This window comes from Microcaecilia unicolor, chromosome 2 (assembly GCF_901765095.1).
Source record: "Microcaecilia unicolor chromosome 2, aMicUni1.1, whole genome shotgun sequence".
Lineage (NCBI taxonomy): Eukaryota > Metazoa > Chordata > Amphibia > Gymnophiona > Siphonopidae > Microcaecilia > Microcaecilia unicolor.
Genome location: NC_044032.1, coordinates 408482115 through 408499935, shown reverse-complemented (window position 1 = coordinate 408499935; position 17821 = coordinate 408482115). Strand labels below are relative to the sequence as shown.

At 42.4% G+C, this 17821-nt stretch overlaps 1 protein-coding gene across 1 annotated transcript in view; it reads right to left on the bottom strand.

Annotated features, from left to right (window-relative positions):
* Nucleotides 1–17084, bottom strand: part of MMRN1 (multimerin 1) — a 91878-nt gene extending 74794 nt beyond the window's left edge. Inside the window, exons 1-2 of the mRNA XM_030190691.1 lie at nt 16493–17084; nt 3220–3333 (exon numbers count right to left, since the gene is read on the bottom strand). Of these exons, the coding sequence (XP_030046551.1) occupies nt 3220–3333; nt 16493–17055 (677 nt within the window). The 5' untranslated portion in view covers nt 17056–17084. The remainder of the gene's footprint in view (nt 1–3219; nt 3334–16492) is intronic.
* Between the last annotated feature and the right edge of the window lie 737 nt (nt 17085–17821).

Sequence of the window (17821 nt, the reverse complement as noted above, 5' to 3'; positions counted from 1 at the left end):
AGTCAGTGGAGCTTTTTAACTAAGCTCTTTTTCACTAGGATAAATGTGGGGTGGGGTTTGAATACCACTTCCAAAATTAACCATACTGTACCCTCTGCAGACCCTTGCAGAAGTCTGAGATGATTAATTGAAATTATAACTTTAAAAAAATAACTACATTTTAGGGATGGAGCCAACCATGGTACGAGGCAAAAAAAACATCACCAGAAGTATAAACAATCTGGCAGATGACACCATAATGTCTTATTTGGATATATTCCCCTTAGTCCCTGAAACTTTAAATGATTTAATCATGTCATTTCCAAAAACATCTGTCCTCATATTCAGCCAGTGGCAGCCACTGATTTTTCAAGGTACTGACCCATGCAGGCTAATTTTGACCAGGATATCCAATGCCAGGCTGAATCTGAGTATCAGCATTGAATCTCTGGGTACTCAGTGGTGCCTGGAGGATAGTCAGGTATGACTGATCTTCAATGCCATTCCTGGATAGCTGATCAAACATGATTAGACCTATCTTTTGTGCAATTCAACATACCTGGTTTTATTTTACTGCTCCCTACCTTTGGAACCGCACGCTCCTACCACTCCATGCTGACATCTCTCTTAAATCATTTATATTTGCCATGAAAACCTGGCTATTTCATCAAGCTTTCGACTCCACCTACAGTAAGACGGTAAGCTGTGAATTATCCCCTTCCTCTTTTTTGCCCTTTGCCCTTATCTTAAGCTTTATACTTCCCTTTCTCTTACCTCTTCTTTTTTTTTTTAATTTTCTTATTTATAACCATTTAAATTTTTACAAGCGATAAAACAACTTGCCAGAAATACAGAGAAGGTAATATATAGGAATTATTTCAATCAGGTAATTCTATTCTCTTCCTTAGACCACAAAATAGGGAGAGTGAAACAAGACAAGGAGATCAATTAAACAGTAAACAGAAAAGAAAACGTGTTATTAACCTGTTTATCCCCAGATATTACCCATCTAATTCATTATTCCACATTGATCATCTGGTTGGCTTCAAGCCCAGTACGGTGTATAGTCAAATTTCATTGAAAACATACTTATTATCCAATATTAGTTAGAAATAATACATCTGATTACATTCTTTCTCTTTTAAAAACCAGAAGTTATTTAACAATACATATACTTAAATTTCTAATTCAGATCCCACTGATTAAAGTAATCCCAGTTTTCACAGGCTTCACTCCTTTCAAAGTAATAATTGAGGAAATATTTCTGAGGAAAACTTTAGGAGTCATACCCGGAACTCTGGGAAAAACAATAATCTCGATATTAATCATCTATAATAACTATAACCTCTTCTTATAAATGAATCTTGGATGAATGTTCCTCTTTCCTGTCAATAAATTGCAGTTCCTTTCCTTTACTTTTCGGTAAGCTTGATGTAAACCGCTATGATCTGTGCGTTAGTTAATGGCGGTATAGCAAGTGTAAATAAATAAGCCTGGTTAACTATCTGGCCACTGGTGTTAAATATCTGCACTGAATGGGTAACTTCTTGTTTGACCTAAAGTCTACTCCCAGACTGCTTCGGCAGAAAGAGGATAATATTGTGGCAGTCTGTCTGGATATTCAGTGCTGCTAGTCAGGTAAAAGCTACAGAATATCTAGTTTGGTTAACAGGACAGGATCCTTTCCTGCTCAGTTATATCATTTTAAACATATCCCCCTTGGTTGCTATGGCTGTGAATTTACACAATAAGACAGTCGCAATTTTGTTGATAAACAATAGCAGTGAGCTAGGTAAAATGGAGAAAGCAGTTCTGTTTCATGGAAAACTTGATTAACAAAATCACAAAACAAAAAGGAAAGATGCCCCTAAGGACAGCAAAAACCAATGTGAAGGACAGGGGTGAAGCAAGAAAGACTTTCCAGCCAAAATGATGAGCAGAAAAAGTCTTTGTTAGACACCACAACCGTACGGGACCCGACACGGGGCCATGTTTCGACGGGACAAATCCCTCTACGTCAGGAGCGTTGATATGCCCTCAATCTATAGCACCTCTGCATGAAAATTGGTCTGTTACAACAGTACCTCTCGGCAACACCATAGAAATAGTAATTGCACTGTGAACGGTTATTGTGATCTCTGAAGCGGGTGCTTTTGTCCCGCCGAAACACGGTCCCGTCTCAGGTCCCCTACTGTTGTGGTGCCTAATAAAGGGGCTCTTTTACTAAGGTGTGCTGAAAAATGGCCTGCGGTAGTGTAGAGCAATGTTTTGGGTGTGCACAGAATCATTTTTCAGCGCATTTTTGCCAAAAATGGACGTGTGGCAAAATGAAAATTGCTGTGTGACCATTTTGGTTCTGAGACCTTACCGCCAGCCATTGACCTAGCGGTAAAATCTCATGCGGTAACTGGGCGGTAATGACCTATGCATGTCAAATACCACTTGGTGCGTGCCCAATACACGCATCTAAAAATAATTTTTCATACGCGCGTATCGGACGCTTGCTGAAAATGAATTTACCGCAACAGCCATGCGGTAACTCCATTTTGGCATGCATAGACACTTACGCAGCTTAGTAAAAGGGCCCCAAAGACTTTTTCTGGTCGTCATTTTGGCTGAAAGGTCTTCCTTGGTTCACTCTAACTTGATTCACAGCCAAGTACATGAAACAGTTAGGACTTCTTTTACAGAGCCACACTAGCGATTCCTGTGCGGTAAATGAGAGGAAGCCCATTCAATTCCGAAGGGCTTCCTCTCATTTACCATGCAGGAATCGCTAGCATGGTTTTGTAAAAGAAACCCTTAATTAGGCTGTGTAATCACACAATAGAAAACCTTGCAAGATGGACATGATATGGAAAATGGAGTCATGGAAATAGAGAAAATAGTAGGATGGAAGAAATTCTAATGGTAAGAACACAAGTAGAACTAAGACACTTGTATTACATGAAGAATTAGAAAGCATGTTCTCTATCTGTATTTTTATCTTATTATGATGGTGGTCCAGCCCACAAATAGACATATTCTAAACACAGCAGAGCAAATAATAACGTTCTTTACCTACTAGAGAAAGTCTGAAACAAGAATTTAGTCACAGAAAATGGAGATGCTGTTAAAAGCAAGTAAACCTTAGCGACCAAGAAACATTCCTGATTAAAGTCTGAGGGGCTACAAAAGGAAGGGCCATAGGGGAAGAGAGCACAATTAGATACCATTAGATGTGGCTGTATTGCTACATACCTCACTGAACAAGCACCAGCGGTCCATGTACAAGGCCCTGTTTTAGACACACTTCCCATGTTCTCCATTTCCACTGTGGGTAAGAGTCTGGTATGGACATAAGCACACCAATTTCTGCAACAGAAATGGAAAACATTAGATTTGAGAAAACATGTGGGCAGGGAACTTACAAGATCCAGCATGGAGTGGAAAAAAGAAGCAAATCACCAACAACGTTCAGTAAAAAGTTCAATTTGCAACTTTGGGATAGAGGGGGAAAGAAGAAAGGGGAATTTGGGGTGGGAGGGGAGGGGGTGTAGTAAATGTTGAGCAAGGCTGAATAATCTTGTCAATGGGTAGGATGGGGGAGTGGGGTAGGAATCAGCTGTTATTAGAATATGTATGGTGACATTATATCCATACTGTTAGCACTGTTTTTGTTATATTTGTGTCATCAATAAAAAGTTCAATTTATTCACCACTAAAAGCTTAAATCTATAAATAATATGAAGCCTGACGCAGCTGCGTTTCACCCTCTTAAAGGGCTGCGTCAGGGGCTTGAAATCACAAACAATTCTTTACTCCATTCATAGCTATCAATACTCTCTTACATCACTATGGAACTCCAAGAAGATACCATTTATCTATGACAAAAATACTCATCTCTTGAATTCATTTATTTCTGTTCCAATCCATATTAAGGCCCTTCTAGGTGTACTGAAAGAATGAGGCACATATTCTAAGGTTTTAAGCCCCTAAATGGATCCATTTGAAACACAGAAACAGAAACAGAAAAATGTAAGCAGATAAAGACCATATGGCCTATCTAGTCTACCCATCCATGCCATCTGCTCTCCCTATTACTCCCTTAGAGATCTTATATACTTGTCCCAATCTCTTGAATTCAGATACTGTTTTCATCTCCACCACTTCCATAGGGAGGCCATGCCATGAATTCACCACCCTTTCCATGAAGAAGTATTTCCTCAGGTTACTTCTGAGTTTATCCCTTTTCACTTTCATCCTATGTCCCCTTGTTCCAGAGCTTCCTTTCAACTGAAAGAGACTCACCTCCAGTGCATTTATGTCACACAGGTATTTAAATGTCTCTATCTTAGCTCCCATCTCCCAAAGTATACAAATTGAGATCTTTAAGTCTGTCCTCAATACGATGAAGACCACTGACCATTTTACTAGCTGCCCTCTGGACCGAATCCATCCTGTTTCCTTTTGAAGGTGCAGTCTCCAGAATTGTACACAATATTCTAAATGAGGGCTCAACAGGGTCTTATACAGGGGCATCATCACCTCTTTTTTCCTACCTTTGAAAAATATATTAAGACTGCTTTCCTACATTTAGACTCCTAATTTCAATACACTCCTGTTTTTAAGTGCCTATAACATGGGTGGCTATGGGAATGGATTGAGGGCATGAAAACTAGTTAAGAACTTTGACTACTGATAATTCAGCAATAAGCACCTAGATTAGGAATCTTGAATCCCAATTTTTCATAGGGTGTCTAGGGAAGAAATGGGGCATCCATGGTGGGATGTGCACAGTTTCTTAAGAGCCCAATATTCAAAAAGATTTATTATTATTATTATTATTTATATACAATCTACAAGCCTGAAAGCTATTGAAGTGGTAAATATTCAGGTACAGTAGGTAGTTTATCCAGGCAGGAGAGGCTGTTGTCTGGCTAAATCACATTGAGCGTCTCAGGACAGGAATCAGACAGTTCCACTGAATATCTCCTCTGACTGTGGGGGTGCTCTCCAGGCTGAGCAGAAGTAGTCCCAGAACTTATGCAGGTGTTAAAAATATGCAGTTTTATTTATTTAGATTTTGCTTCCACCTTTTCAATAGTAGCTCAAGGTCTCTGGAGGCTCACAATCTGTTTGTACCTGAGGAAATGGAGGGTTAAGTGACTTTCCCAAAATCACAAGGTGCAGAAGTGGGATTTGAACTGACCACCTCTGGATGTCAAGAGCAGTGCTCTAATCACTGCTCTAACCAGTAGGCCATGCCGCCATCTCCCATCTCTGTGTCCCTATTCTTGTCCTGTCCAACATAACTCTTCTGTACCCTACTCCCCCCCCCCCCCAAGTGCCAGCATCTCTCTCTCTCTCTCTCTCTCTCTCTCTCTCTTCCTTCCCTCTTGTCTCTCTATCCCAGCCAGCATCTCTCTCTCTCTCTCTTCCCTTCCTTTGCCCCCCCCCCAGGGGTCTAGCAAGTGTTCCTCTCTCTTCCCTCGCTCCTGCTCTGTCTCCCCTTTGCAGGACCAGCACCTCTCCCTCTTCCTTCTTTCCCCATAGGTCCTGGAAACTCTCTTTCTTCCTTGTCCTCCTCCCCCCCCCCCAAGTCTGGCAACTCTTGCCCTCTCCATGCCCCCTCGTTGGCTCTCTCTCTTCCTTACCTGACCTCCCTGCCCCCACTTCTGATGCAGAACCTGTGTTCCTCCTTCCCCCTTCTACAATACAGCATCTGTCTCCTTCATTGCCCCCCATGATGCAGCATCTGTCTCCTTTGTTGTCCCCCCCCCCCCCAAATATGACTTATAATGTAATTACCAGCAGCCTAGTTCATTGCAGGATACAGAAAGCAAATAAGTCATACCTGGGATGTCACAATCTTAACTAAAAGATAGAATTCCACAAAAATCTTTCAAAAAACAAAACAAAACACAGTTACATAGAATCTGAACAGAGGTTCATAAAAATACAATTAAATAACCAAAGATTTGGGAAATCAAAAAGTTTTTAACTTTCAATGAAAACTCAGGTGGTCAGAATCAGATCTATTATCTATTGGTAATGTCTTAACTTTGTCCGATTATCTGTGGGAGGATGGCAATGAACATCAGCCATATCCACATAACTTTTGGGTATCACCGCTGCCGTGGCTATGTCAGTGCCTGACCATGTCCCAGAACTGAATATTTGGATCTAACTTAGCTGGCAGAAGTAAGCATTTTTAAAAAATGCTCACAACTGCCAACTGAATAATGACCCACAAGCATTTTAGCAGAGCATGGTGAATACCCTGTTGGCCTATTTGGTCAAGCTGTAGACTTAATGTATGTATGACAGACTTTAGAGAATTATTTTCTCCTCATCAGGTCAGTGAAGAAACAATACAGTTATATGGAGTTTACATAGTACAAACTCATCTAGGTTTTAGGTTGTCTGCATAGGTAGTACAGTTCAGTCAAAGGGGGCAGGGAAGGAGCGTAGCTACCAGTGAGCAAACCTGGCAAAAAGCCCAGGGCTCCACAGTGGTAGAGGTGGCCTGCTGTTGAAGTGTCCTCTAATGGATTGACTTCATCCCCATTGTCCATCATCTCTCTCTCTCCCCCTTCACCCTCTCCACCAACCCCCCCCCCCCCCAAACACACACACACAAATAAGTACCTGTATATAATACAGTATGTAAGCCGCATTGAGCCTGCCATGAGTGAGAAAGCGCGGGGTACAAATGTAACAAAAACACACACACACACACATTTGTACAGGTCCAGCATTTCTCCCTTTCTCTCTCCCCATTCTCCACAGATCCAACATCTCTCTCTGCTCCCCCCTTCCATGATCCTCCAACCTCATGGCAGGTCACCAGCAGAGGCACTAATGAAAACAGGCTGTCTTCAGCGAATTCCACCAGGGTCTTTCCTCCTCCGCTTCTTGACTTCTCTGATGCAATTTCCTGTGACTGGGATGTGACAGTGGAAAGACCCTGGCAGGACTGGTTGGAGCCAGAGGCAGCCTGTTTTTATTGCTACTGCAGCCAGTGACCCAATGGAGGGGGGACAGAAAGAGATGCCAGTTCTGTGGGGAGGGGGGGGGGGGAAGATGCCAGACCTCTGAGAGGGGAAGAAGGAGTAGTGGGGAAGAGGACCAGGACAAAATGGGGGAAAGAGAGGGGAAGAAATGCCAGACTCAGGAGAACAGTGGGGAGAGAGACAGAGAGAGATTGGACCAGAGGGAAGAGTGGAAGAGAGATACTGGACTAACAAAAGAAGGAAGAGAGAGATACCAGGCTGGGGGGTTCAGGGTGAGATGCTGGCTTTGGGGTTCAGGGCAGGGGTACCAGTGGAGCAGAGGGAGAGATGCTGGAATTGGGAGGGGCAGGGGAGAGAGAGAGAGAGAGAGGAAAAGATGCTACCTTCAAGGTAAAGATGCAGGAGAAAGGGAAGAGAGGAGAGAAACTGGATATGGGGAGAGACAGGGACACAGAGAAGAGATGCTATCCCCAGGGTGGGGGTGTAGGAGGAAGAGAAGAAAGGGGGGAACCTAGACGTGGAGGGACAGGCACATAGAAAAGAAATCCTGGGCATGGTTGATCATAGGGAGAGGGACACAGAGGGATGATGCTGGACACAGGGGGAGGGACAGGATCCCAGAGGAAAGGTACTGGATATGTGGGGAGGATACACAGAGGAGAGAAGCTAGACAGGACAGATAGAGTCACAGAGTAAAAATGGATTGTGGACATGGAAAGACAAGAAATGTCAAATGGACAGGAGACACTGGAAAGAGTTAAGTGTACATTTGCTCATGTAAGTGGTAGTATTCTAGACATTTATGTTTTAACTTTATCTGTTTAAGGAGAAATTCTATATATTGTATAGTACCCTAACTCAGCTCCCCAACCACTTACTCTGTGACCACCAGAGCTTTAGCAGGTGGGCTGGCACACAGTAGGTTGATATGAATGTACACCTTTGTGTCCAGTGATCTCCGCTCAGTATATGATCACTGAGGTTTTCAGCCTGAGAGCAGGAAGTACCATGTGCAGTTGTGGCCCTGGAGCTGTGGAACAAATGACTGCTGAGTTTCCAAGGCTTGAACATGCAGATGGTGGAGCAGCTCATAGCTCATACTTTCTGGATGTGGAACTGCTACAGTTCTGCAATCTATGAGAAGATAGTGAGATAAGCATGACAGGGGTTTGTTCAGGGAGGGGGCCCATGGTCAAACCAACTATTTTCTGAAATGTACATTTGCTTTGCTAATGTCTTGACTGCTGTCCTCCTCACATGTAAAAACTGAAATTTCAATATTAAGTATATGTTATTGGGCAAATATTCAACCTGCAGATAACCAGCTGCTTTTAACCAATTATCTCCAGGATAATATTCAGCTGGGACTAACTGAATAGTCTCTCAGCTCTTGCCAGGTTCCATGGTTAAATGTGAGCCTTTATTGCTGAAAACCAGGCAGTATGGGAGTCATTTTATGAAGGAGATTTTGAACATAAACAATTTGCCCAAGCATAAACGTGCTCACAGTGACAAGAGGCATGTCTTGTCACCTGAAGGTGGGCATTTTAGGGGTTTGGGCAGAGCGTGGATGGAGTTCTGAAGTACACACATAAGCTCTTTTACGAATGCAAGATGGACCTACAGCTGGCTTGCACATGGCGATTCAACTCTACCGCCAGCCTCCCAGGGGCACCCGGCAGTATGTCTGGCTCCACCTGTACACCATTTCCAGCCCAGAAAATAGTTTCTAGTGCCAGGGTTGTGCCCAGCGATAATCAGGCAGTGCTGTGCGCTGCTTGGTTACCACCAGACTCCCCCCGGAAGTGGCCGCATGCCAATGCCTTTGCGTAGTGCATGGCCATTTCCCTCGCCTTCAACAAAAAAGTCTTTTACCCCCGGCGGTAAAAAGGCAACCTCAGTGTGCGGCAGACCTATGCGCCAACTTCACCACTGAGCTCCTTTTACTGACGCTTGGTAAAAGGAACCTAAAGTGCAAAAATATGTGCACACTTCAGCTGTGTTGACCTGTTATAAAATTACTATCCACCTGGCTAAAAAGTCATCTTTGAAAATGATTACAGAACAAACTATTTAGACTAATTACATTTCAAATAATGCCCCTGTAAAGTCTATCACCTTTTCTCCCTGTCCTAGAAAACAGAAACAAGAACAAAACAAATACTTATTCCACCATCATGGGATCCTTTCCTTCCTTCCTTCCTTCCCTCCCTCCAAATCCTGACTTAATACAGAGAGGAGTTTAGTTTTGGTGAAAGCTTTCAAAATCATGACTGATCTGGAAAATCAGTAATTTATAGAATGGAGCCCTGCAGTTGATGAGGTGAATGATAATAGCATTCTTCTTCTGTCTTATAATGGATAAAATAGTAAAGGTAATGAGTGGAAATAAAACAAAACAAAGAAGATAAAATGATATCTTTTTTGACTAACTAAATACATTTTGACTAACTTTCAAAGGCTTTCCTATCACATTATGAACCATAAAATTATAGGGTCCGATATTCAGCCAGCGGCAAATGAGAATTTTGCTCACCACCAATGGAGTTATTCCTGGATATTCAAAGCTGGGCTCTGTCTGGGCTTTGGCTTTGAATATCCAGTTATTTTTGAGTCAGCTAACACACGGCCACTTACGTCAATATTCAGCACTTAAGCGGCCATGGGCTAGAGTATAAAAATAGGACAGACTTTTATGTGGCCCCATATCAGCACTTAAGTGGCCCAATGTTGACTCTGCCCCTGGAATGCCCCCAACATAGCCAGCTTTGTGTTTAGCACCAACTGCAAACTTCAGCAGTACTTAGCAGTGGCGATCCTAGTTCGGCTACCACCCGGGCTGGATCGCAGCTGCACACACCCCCCCCCCCCCCCGGGTGCAGCGGCATTCCCCCCCCCCCAAGGGTGCAGCACGACACCCCCACCCCCACCCCCGGTACAATGACACCCCCCTCCCTGACGCATCAAGCCCCTCCCCCCGGGTGCATTCTTGTCTGCTGGAGGGTGCAGAGAGCAGCCTGTCGGCTCCACTGGCTCCCTGCTCCCTCTGCCCTGGAACAGGAAGTAACCTGTTCTGGGGCAGAGGGAGCAGGGAATCAGCGGAGCCGACAGGCGCGCGACTGCTCTCTGCACCCTCCAGTAGCATGCACCCGGGGCAGACCGCCCCCACCACCCCGCCCTTGGTATGCCACTGGTACTTAGCAAGTTAAGGGCCCTGTTTACAAAGGCACACTAGTGTTTTTAGCATGCACTAACCATGTAGACACCTATAGCGAAAGACTTGATATACTACTGCCTTTCTGCAGTTTTTGCAACTACATTCAAAGCGGTTTACATATTATATACAGGTACTTATTTCTACCTGGGACAATGGAGGGTTAAGTGACTTGTCCATAGTCACAAGGAGCTGCGTTGGGAATCGAACCCAGTTCCCCAGGATCAAAGTCTACTGCACTAACCACTAGCTACTCCTCCACTTATAGGAATATTAGGCATCTACATGATTAGCACATAATTTTTACTGAACACTAAAAAAAAAAACTAGCATGCCTTTGTAAACAGGGCCCTAATAAGTGTCACTAAAATTAGTGGCTAGCCCTGACCAATCAATTTAACCAGTCAGCGGCCAGATAAATCACTTTCAATATCGGCCCCATACAGCTTTGTCACCTTCTGATCACCCATCCATCTTTCCCTGTCTCTCCCCCCACCCCTGCCTTCCCCATGAGACTACTGAACTGCTATTATGTTTCACTTACACTGTTTGTGGAGGAAGGAGGCATTGCTTTTGAAGGCTAGTCAAAAACTGTATTAAATTAGTCTAATAACATAGGCATCATGTTTTGTTTCTATTTATTGTCTTATACAGGCATTACATTTATTCATTTGATACTCATATACTGCTCAATACACAGCACCAGAAAATACTTCTAGCATCTAAAAACAAACTATATATGACACAAAAACATGTGTTCAGTTAACCCTGTGAAAAAAAAGGTTGGCCGGGCTTTGCTAATTTTGCTAATTAACTAAGAGTTGGAGGATTAAAATGCATGCTTAAGAAGAGGTGTTGCTCAGCTAAGATTAATGACAGATTTATTCTCACAGCTAAAAGGTATATGACATTCTGTACAACATTGCTTAATTGGACTAAAAAGTGTTTCATAGGAGGTTAGAAACACATCCATCAATTTCATACACCATACTGCAGATGCATAATGCAAGCCATGTTCTTTATCCCAACACAGCAGGGCTTGTTTTCGAAGAATTTTTCTAATAAATATTTCATTGTGTTTTTAACCCTGTGGATGGCAGCCTAGCTTTTAATAACTAAGAAATCATTACATGCAAAAGCATCTTTCGTCTACGTCCAGACTAACAGTTTTTGCCTCCTTATATTGCTTCCATTTCTCACATTTAATTAGTGAGAATTCTGTGCAGGGTGCATTTCAGATTTCTGCAGGGATCTTTGGCAGGCTCCAGGAAAGTCGATGAAGCTGCCTCCAGGCTTCCTCAGTTCACCACTGCAGATCCACAGCTCTCAGCAGAGTTTAAATGAATGCAAATGGCCAGAACCAAGTTTTATCACTGCCAATCATCTAGACATGGATATGTGCAAACTCATCTTTTGAGAACTACTTCAATTTCCCCCCCTAAAATAAGTTTGATCCCATGCCTTCACAAATCTCTTTTAAATAGAGGTAATACATCACCTTTCTATAAAAATTTGATACTTCTCTATTCTGTTTTTACTGAACACTAGCTAGACCTTGGTGACAAACTGAGTAAAAGTCTTGTGTACTCCTCAGCAAACCATATGCTATGCAGACTGAAGGGTTTATTTACTAAGGGGTCCTTTTACTAAGATGCTTTACTTTCAATATTGTGCAAACTAGAGAATGACACGGGGGCAAAGTTTGTCCCCATCCCTGCTCTGTCCTTGTGGGTTCTGTCTCCATCCCCACCCCGTCTCCGCAGGTTCTGTCTCTGTCCCTGCCCCGTCCATGCTCCATCCTCATGGACTCTGTCCTCATCTGCAGAAGCCTCAAACAATTATGATTTTATATTTAAATGTTTTCATTAAAGTGGAGGAGTGGCTTAGTGGTTAGGGTGGTGGACTTTGGTCCTGGGGAACTGAGGAACTGAGTTTGATTCCCACTTCAGGCACAGGCAGCTCCTTGTGACTCTGGGCAAGTCACTTAACCCTCCATTGCCCCAGGTACAAATAAGTACCTGTATACAATGTGTAAGCCGCATTGAGCCTGCCATGAGTAGGAAAGCGCGGGGTACAAATGTAACAGAAATAAAAAAAAAAATAAAATAAAAAGAAACAATATGCTGTGCAACTATTGTGTATAAATTACAAATAGAAAACAATAACAGTGAGCAGTGATAATAACCCTCCTCACCACCGTCCTCTACCCTTCCAACCCCAACAATTAGCTGATTTCTACTAACCCAAGGAATCCTAATCCACCCTGTTAAAATGTCCAGGGGTACAAAATACAACCCGTTCTGTATGCCCTGGAAAACAGAAATATGCCCTATGTAGCACTGTTATGATTTTCTAATCTGGATGAATAAGAAGTCATCAACAATCTCAGGATTCGATCTAGCTCTCCTGTCTTCCACAGTCCCTCCTGCAATAGAAGATGTCTTCTTAGAAGATGTGCTGGTAGCAGGATGTAGAGGATCCCCCATGCAAATTTTGCTAGTTCTGGCCAGCATGTTTGCTTGTTTTTCCAAAAAATCTAAATATTGTCTGCGTCACTCAAACATAAATAACAGTCCAATTCATTAACAGGCTTCAAAGTAGAAAACGACACAGGGACAAAGTTTGTCCCTGTCCTCGTGGGCTCTGTCCCCATCCCTGCCCCATCCTCGCAAGCTCTGTCCCTGTCCACATCCCCATGGTTACTGCGGGTCCCCATCCCCATGTCATTCTCTAGTGCAAACACTGATGAAATTTGGTCTCCATTGAGATCAAACTCACTGAGAACCAGATGATGCTGGAAGAGCAGCTGTCCCAGAGGCAGTATCTGTGGTAAGACTCTGGGAAAGGTCAGAGGCATTAACAAACCAGGGGGAGATGCAACTTAGAGAGATTAGGGACAGAATGATGGCAGCTGACTTGGAGGAGAGGTTGGTGGGAGCTGAGACAGACTGGGATGGTTTTGGAGAAGAGTGTGTATTGGGCGGAAGATCATTTTGAGGAAAATGTGGGTTGGGGAGGATGAGATGGGATAAGGGACAGAGAATTTCTGAAGAATCAAACTTCATTTCCACATATTGCTCTTATAATGCTTGAGGTAGATTGGTTGCATCATTGGAGAAGACTTCCCCCCTTTTTTTTATTGTCCAGGGTTCTGGGAACCAGTTAACTTTATCTAGTACTGGACCTGGCTTTGTGTATTTGCACAGTTCTGGTGCAGATATTTACATATGTTTGAGAACAAGTGTAAATATCCTCTGATTCCTGGCATTGGTTGGAGAGTCTGAGAGATGGGGGATGTTAGGTTTGTATGTATGGAAGAGAGAGGTGCATGGAGGAGGAGGTTTGGGGGGCTCAGCTCGGGAAGGGACTGGTGTATGTTATGATCGAGGCATGGGGGATCTGCTTGGATCAAGGAGAGATCAAGGGGTTGGTCTGATTGGGGTTGCTTTAATTGGGGGGGGGGGGATTGATAGCCTAGTACCACCATGGGTGTGTATTTTTGGCATTTCAATATCTGTGTCCTGAAATCCTCATGCAAACCCTGAAGTGCTGACCCTGACATGTCTATGTGGCAGGATGTGCACTGTTAAATAATAATAAAAACAATAATTATGATTATTTAATATTGTAATATTAATTATTTTCAAATGATTGTGATCCTTTTTTAGAGAAATATGAGGCATTAGCTTTATACACAAATCTGGCCCTGCTCCCAAATCTATGTAAATAAATTGTAGGCCTACATTTAGAAACATTTGCCACCCAATGTGACTGAAAATCATCTTAAATTTAGGAGTATTTTTTATGTTGATACTATAGACAGTAATTTGAATCTTGGACCACCAAGTTGAAAGTGCGATGATATACAGATTGAGCTACTGTATCTGGGCTGGAACAAATTTTCATGAAAAAATCAAGAGAACAAGATGTACTGGAAAGGTGTGAATTAAAATCTATCCCCACCCCATCCCAGCGCAATACACATACACACACACACACACACACACGATTAGACCGAGCTGTCCAAGCTCCAAATTGTCCAGCCACACCTGCTCACCAGAAGCAACATGCAAGCTAGCAAGGCACTTTATTTGAAGATAGAAAGGCTTTATTCACAGCCCACACATGTACAAATATTTTAAATGATTGGTAATACACTGAATTTGAAGAAATCACCAGGATTGATGGTCAAAAGTGCATAAATAAAGTGGGGTTGGATTAGAAGAGTGGCAGGGTGGGGCTAACAGCTATCCAGATTCTAGTGATATTCAGCCACTGTCAGACAACTTATGCATGTAAGTCTGAATGCAGTAGTGATCCATCTTATGTGCATATCATATCTGAATATATGCATAACATCCATATGTATCTTTATGTGTTTGCCATTCCACCTGTGCTCAAATGACAGTGCATTTACCACTAAAGCCATCCAATACTTCAGAAGCATTCCCCCCCCCCCCAACGATATTCAGACCATGCCTGCCACAGGCAGAATTAATCCTGGATATCCAGTGTCTGGCTACCAGCACTGAATACATGGGACTACTGCAGCCACCAGAAGTTATTCAGGTCTGGCATGTCTTCATATCTTCAGAACCATCCAGGCAAGTTAGGATCACTCTTTATATGTTTTATTTATTTGGATTTTTTTTTTTATTTTTTTGCTTACACCATTTCAGTAGTAGTTCAAGGTGAGTTACATTCAGGTACACTGGGTATTTCCCTTTCACTCACAATCTAAGTTTATACCTGAGGCAATGGAGGGTTAAGTGACTTGCCCAAGATCACAAGGAGCAGCAGTGAGCTTTGAACCAGCCACCTCTAGATGTCAAGACCAGTGCTCTAACCACTAGGCCACTCCTCCACTCCTACTTACCCAGATTGCTGTCTGGACACCGGCATGGAATCTGGGCACTGGATGGATGACTTCCAGGTCTACCTTGACTCCACTCCATGGAGGGTATCTCGGTGGACAGAACCGATCTGCAGCAGCACTCTCCAATTAAATGCATTGAATGTTACACCTGACCCTGAAACAGCAATTTAACTTGGTAGAAGCCTCTTCTAATAGGTTAAATTTCTCTGAATATCGCCCCTTAATTTTTTTGACCAAATTTTAATTCATTGTAATTTTGGAATGTTGTATGCCTTTCTTTTCATTTTCACATAAGAGAAGCCTTGCATATACAGTTTGATACCACTGCCTGGTGTTCTGAAGTATTACAACAATGCCCTACCGGGTATTATGATGAGAATAATATTGCCCTTTCAGTGCAGAGTGAGATACATATAATTCATGGTTACAATGCCCAGTAAAATATTGTATTCTTAAACTCGAATAGTGATTTGCTGAGTAGATAAGTCACTGCTTTGCACCTCTAGTTGTCCTATGAACACTGCACTACATTTCCAGCTTACTGGAAAATTGACAATAGGGCAATCAAAGTTATTTGTTAGAATAGCAACAGTCATCTCTTACTCTGATCCTGCAAATTCAAAACTGTTTCTATCACCTGTGGCAACTACAACATCTCTCTCCATATATTGAAAAGACAAGTCTGACTATAGTGGTCCATGCTGTGATAATGTCTCAACTAGAAAAACAGATTTCTCCAGCTCCAACTATTTCAGAATGCTTCAGCATGACTGACAAAGGGTTACAAGCAGCGTGGCCTTCCTTTATTGGCTACCAGTACCTTCCAGGGATAAACTATGTTTAATTTTCAAGGTCCTTAGACAAAATGAGCCAGAGTATCTTAAGAATAAGTTAGCTCTCCACATACCATTGAAGTAACTAAGGCCTTTTTAAGGACCATCACTATCTGTACCCTTGCCAAAGAAATTGTACAATATGATATCCACCAGTGAACCTTCTCAGGAGTTGCCCCCACACTCTGGAGCTCGCTCACACAGAGCCATGCCCGACTCAAGACTACTTCTATTTCAGGAAGCAAGTGAAAGCCTGGCTCTTCTCCCAATCCTTTAATACATGTGGTGGCTACTCACTCTGCCTCTTGGCTAGTATATTGCACACTCTGTAGCTTAAATCAGTTTATCATCTTATTCAACTGTACATATAATTTGCCTTCAATTTATGTTGTTTATGTATCGAAACTGCCCTTGCATATTATGTGTTTTGTAAGATTAATAATATTCAAATTGAATAGAAAAATAGATCAGTGTTGAATTGGTTCACAAACTCCATGTCTTTGTTTATTTATATGAAAGTATATCCTTCACAATTTTTTAAAATATATACACATATATAAGCATGAGTATTTAGAGGTAAAAGAAATTAGCTTACTTTCCCCTGGTAGTTTCAAAGCTGGGTTTATTAGAATCAGTCTTCCGAATGCTGTTGGAACTCTGGTAGGTTTTCTTGGTGGATCCATTCGACACAGCTGCTTGTGCAGTTTTAAAGATGTCTTTTTGGGACAGACCTTTTTTGGAAATGATGTTTGACAGCTTCCCCATGTTGGTAGTCACTGCTCCCTGTTCATTCTCAGTACTGCTCTTCGTTTTGTTTCCAGACCTTTCAGTGGCGGATGTTGCCTGCAAGGTCACTGGTTGGGTTTCCAACTCTTGAATATTTTTTGCAGGTGTAATATGACTAGACTCCTTCATTATACTTGTGCTAGTTCTTGGAGAATCAGAGATAGCTATTGTGGAAGTATCCAAGTATTTTTCAGTAGCAAAGTCAACACTTCTGTCTTCAATATTCCAAGCTGTTGTCCATGATTTTAAGGTAGACTCAGCCTTTGTTCTACCGTTCCACTGTTGCAGGAAAAACACTAGTAGAATGATCTTTTTCATCCTTAAGGTGTGTTTCCAGTTTCTTTGAGTTTTCAATGTTTTCATGTCCCGCATTCAGCATGTGTGGATCCTCTGAGCTTCTCCTGTGCTACTGTCACTGTGAACTTGGTTGGGGATGGTTTCCCAGTTTTCACTTTGTAGGAAAGGAAACAGGTTGAGGAAACTTGGCTTCCTGTTTCTGTGCATTCTTCGTCAGCTGATGCCCATTTGGAACATCAAATCCTAAAAGAGGATAGGAAAGGAAAAGTGGATTCTCTGCAGAGGTTACAGGACAAAACGTAGTGACAGAGTGAGAAAGTGGAAAACATTATTATTCAATTCAGATGAAAAGAAAGAAAATGAAAGAAAAGCATTAGTCAACTTCCCTTTCAAATTGTGGTCATTCTTTAAAATTCAAAACAGAGCTGTTAATGTTTATTGGTTTGATGAATAACAAAGTGAAGACCATAAAGAAGGAGGATTAAAGGTTTGGTCCTTTTACTAAGCTTATAGCAGCTTAAAAAGGCTGTGGGGCCCTTTTACTAAGCCGCGTAGGCACGAACGCGCATCCTATTTGCGTCAATTTGGAGTTCCTACTTGGCTAGCGTGTGGCCTGGGCGGTAATTTTGTTTTCTACATGCATCCAGTACGCGCGCCGAAAAATAACTGGGCAGTAATCATCATTCTACATGCGTAGACAATTACGACACAGTTATCGTGTGAGACCTTACTGCTAAGTCAATAGGTGGTGGTAAGGTCTCAGACCCAAAATGGACACGCACCAATTTTTATTTTTCCACCCGTCCAATTTCAGCAAACATTTTTCAAAGGCCTTTTTTAC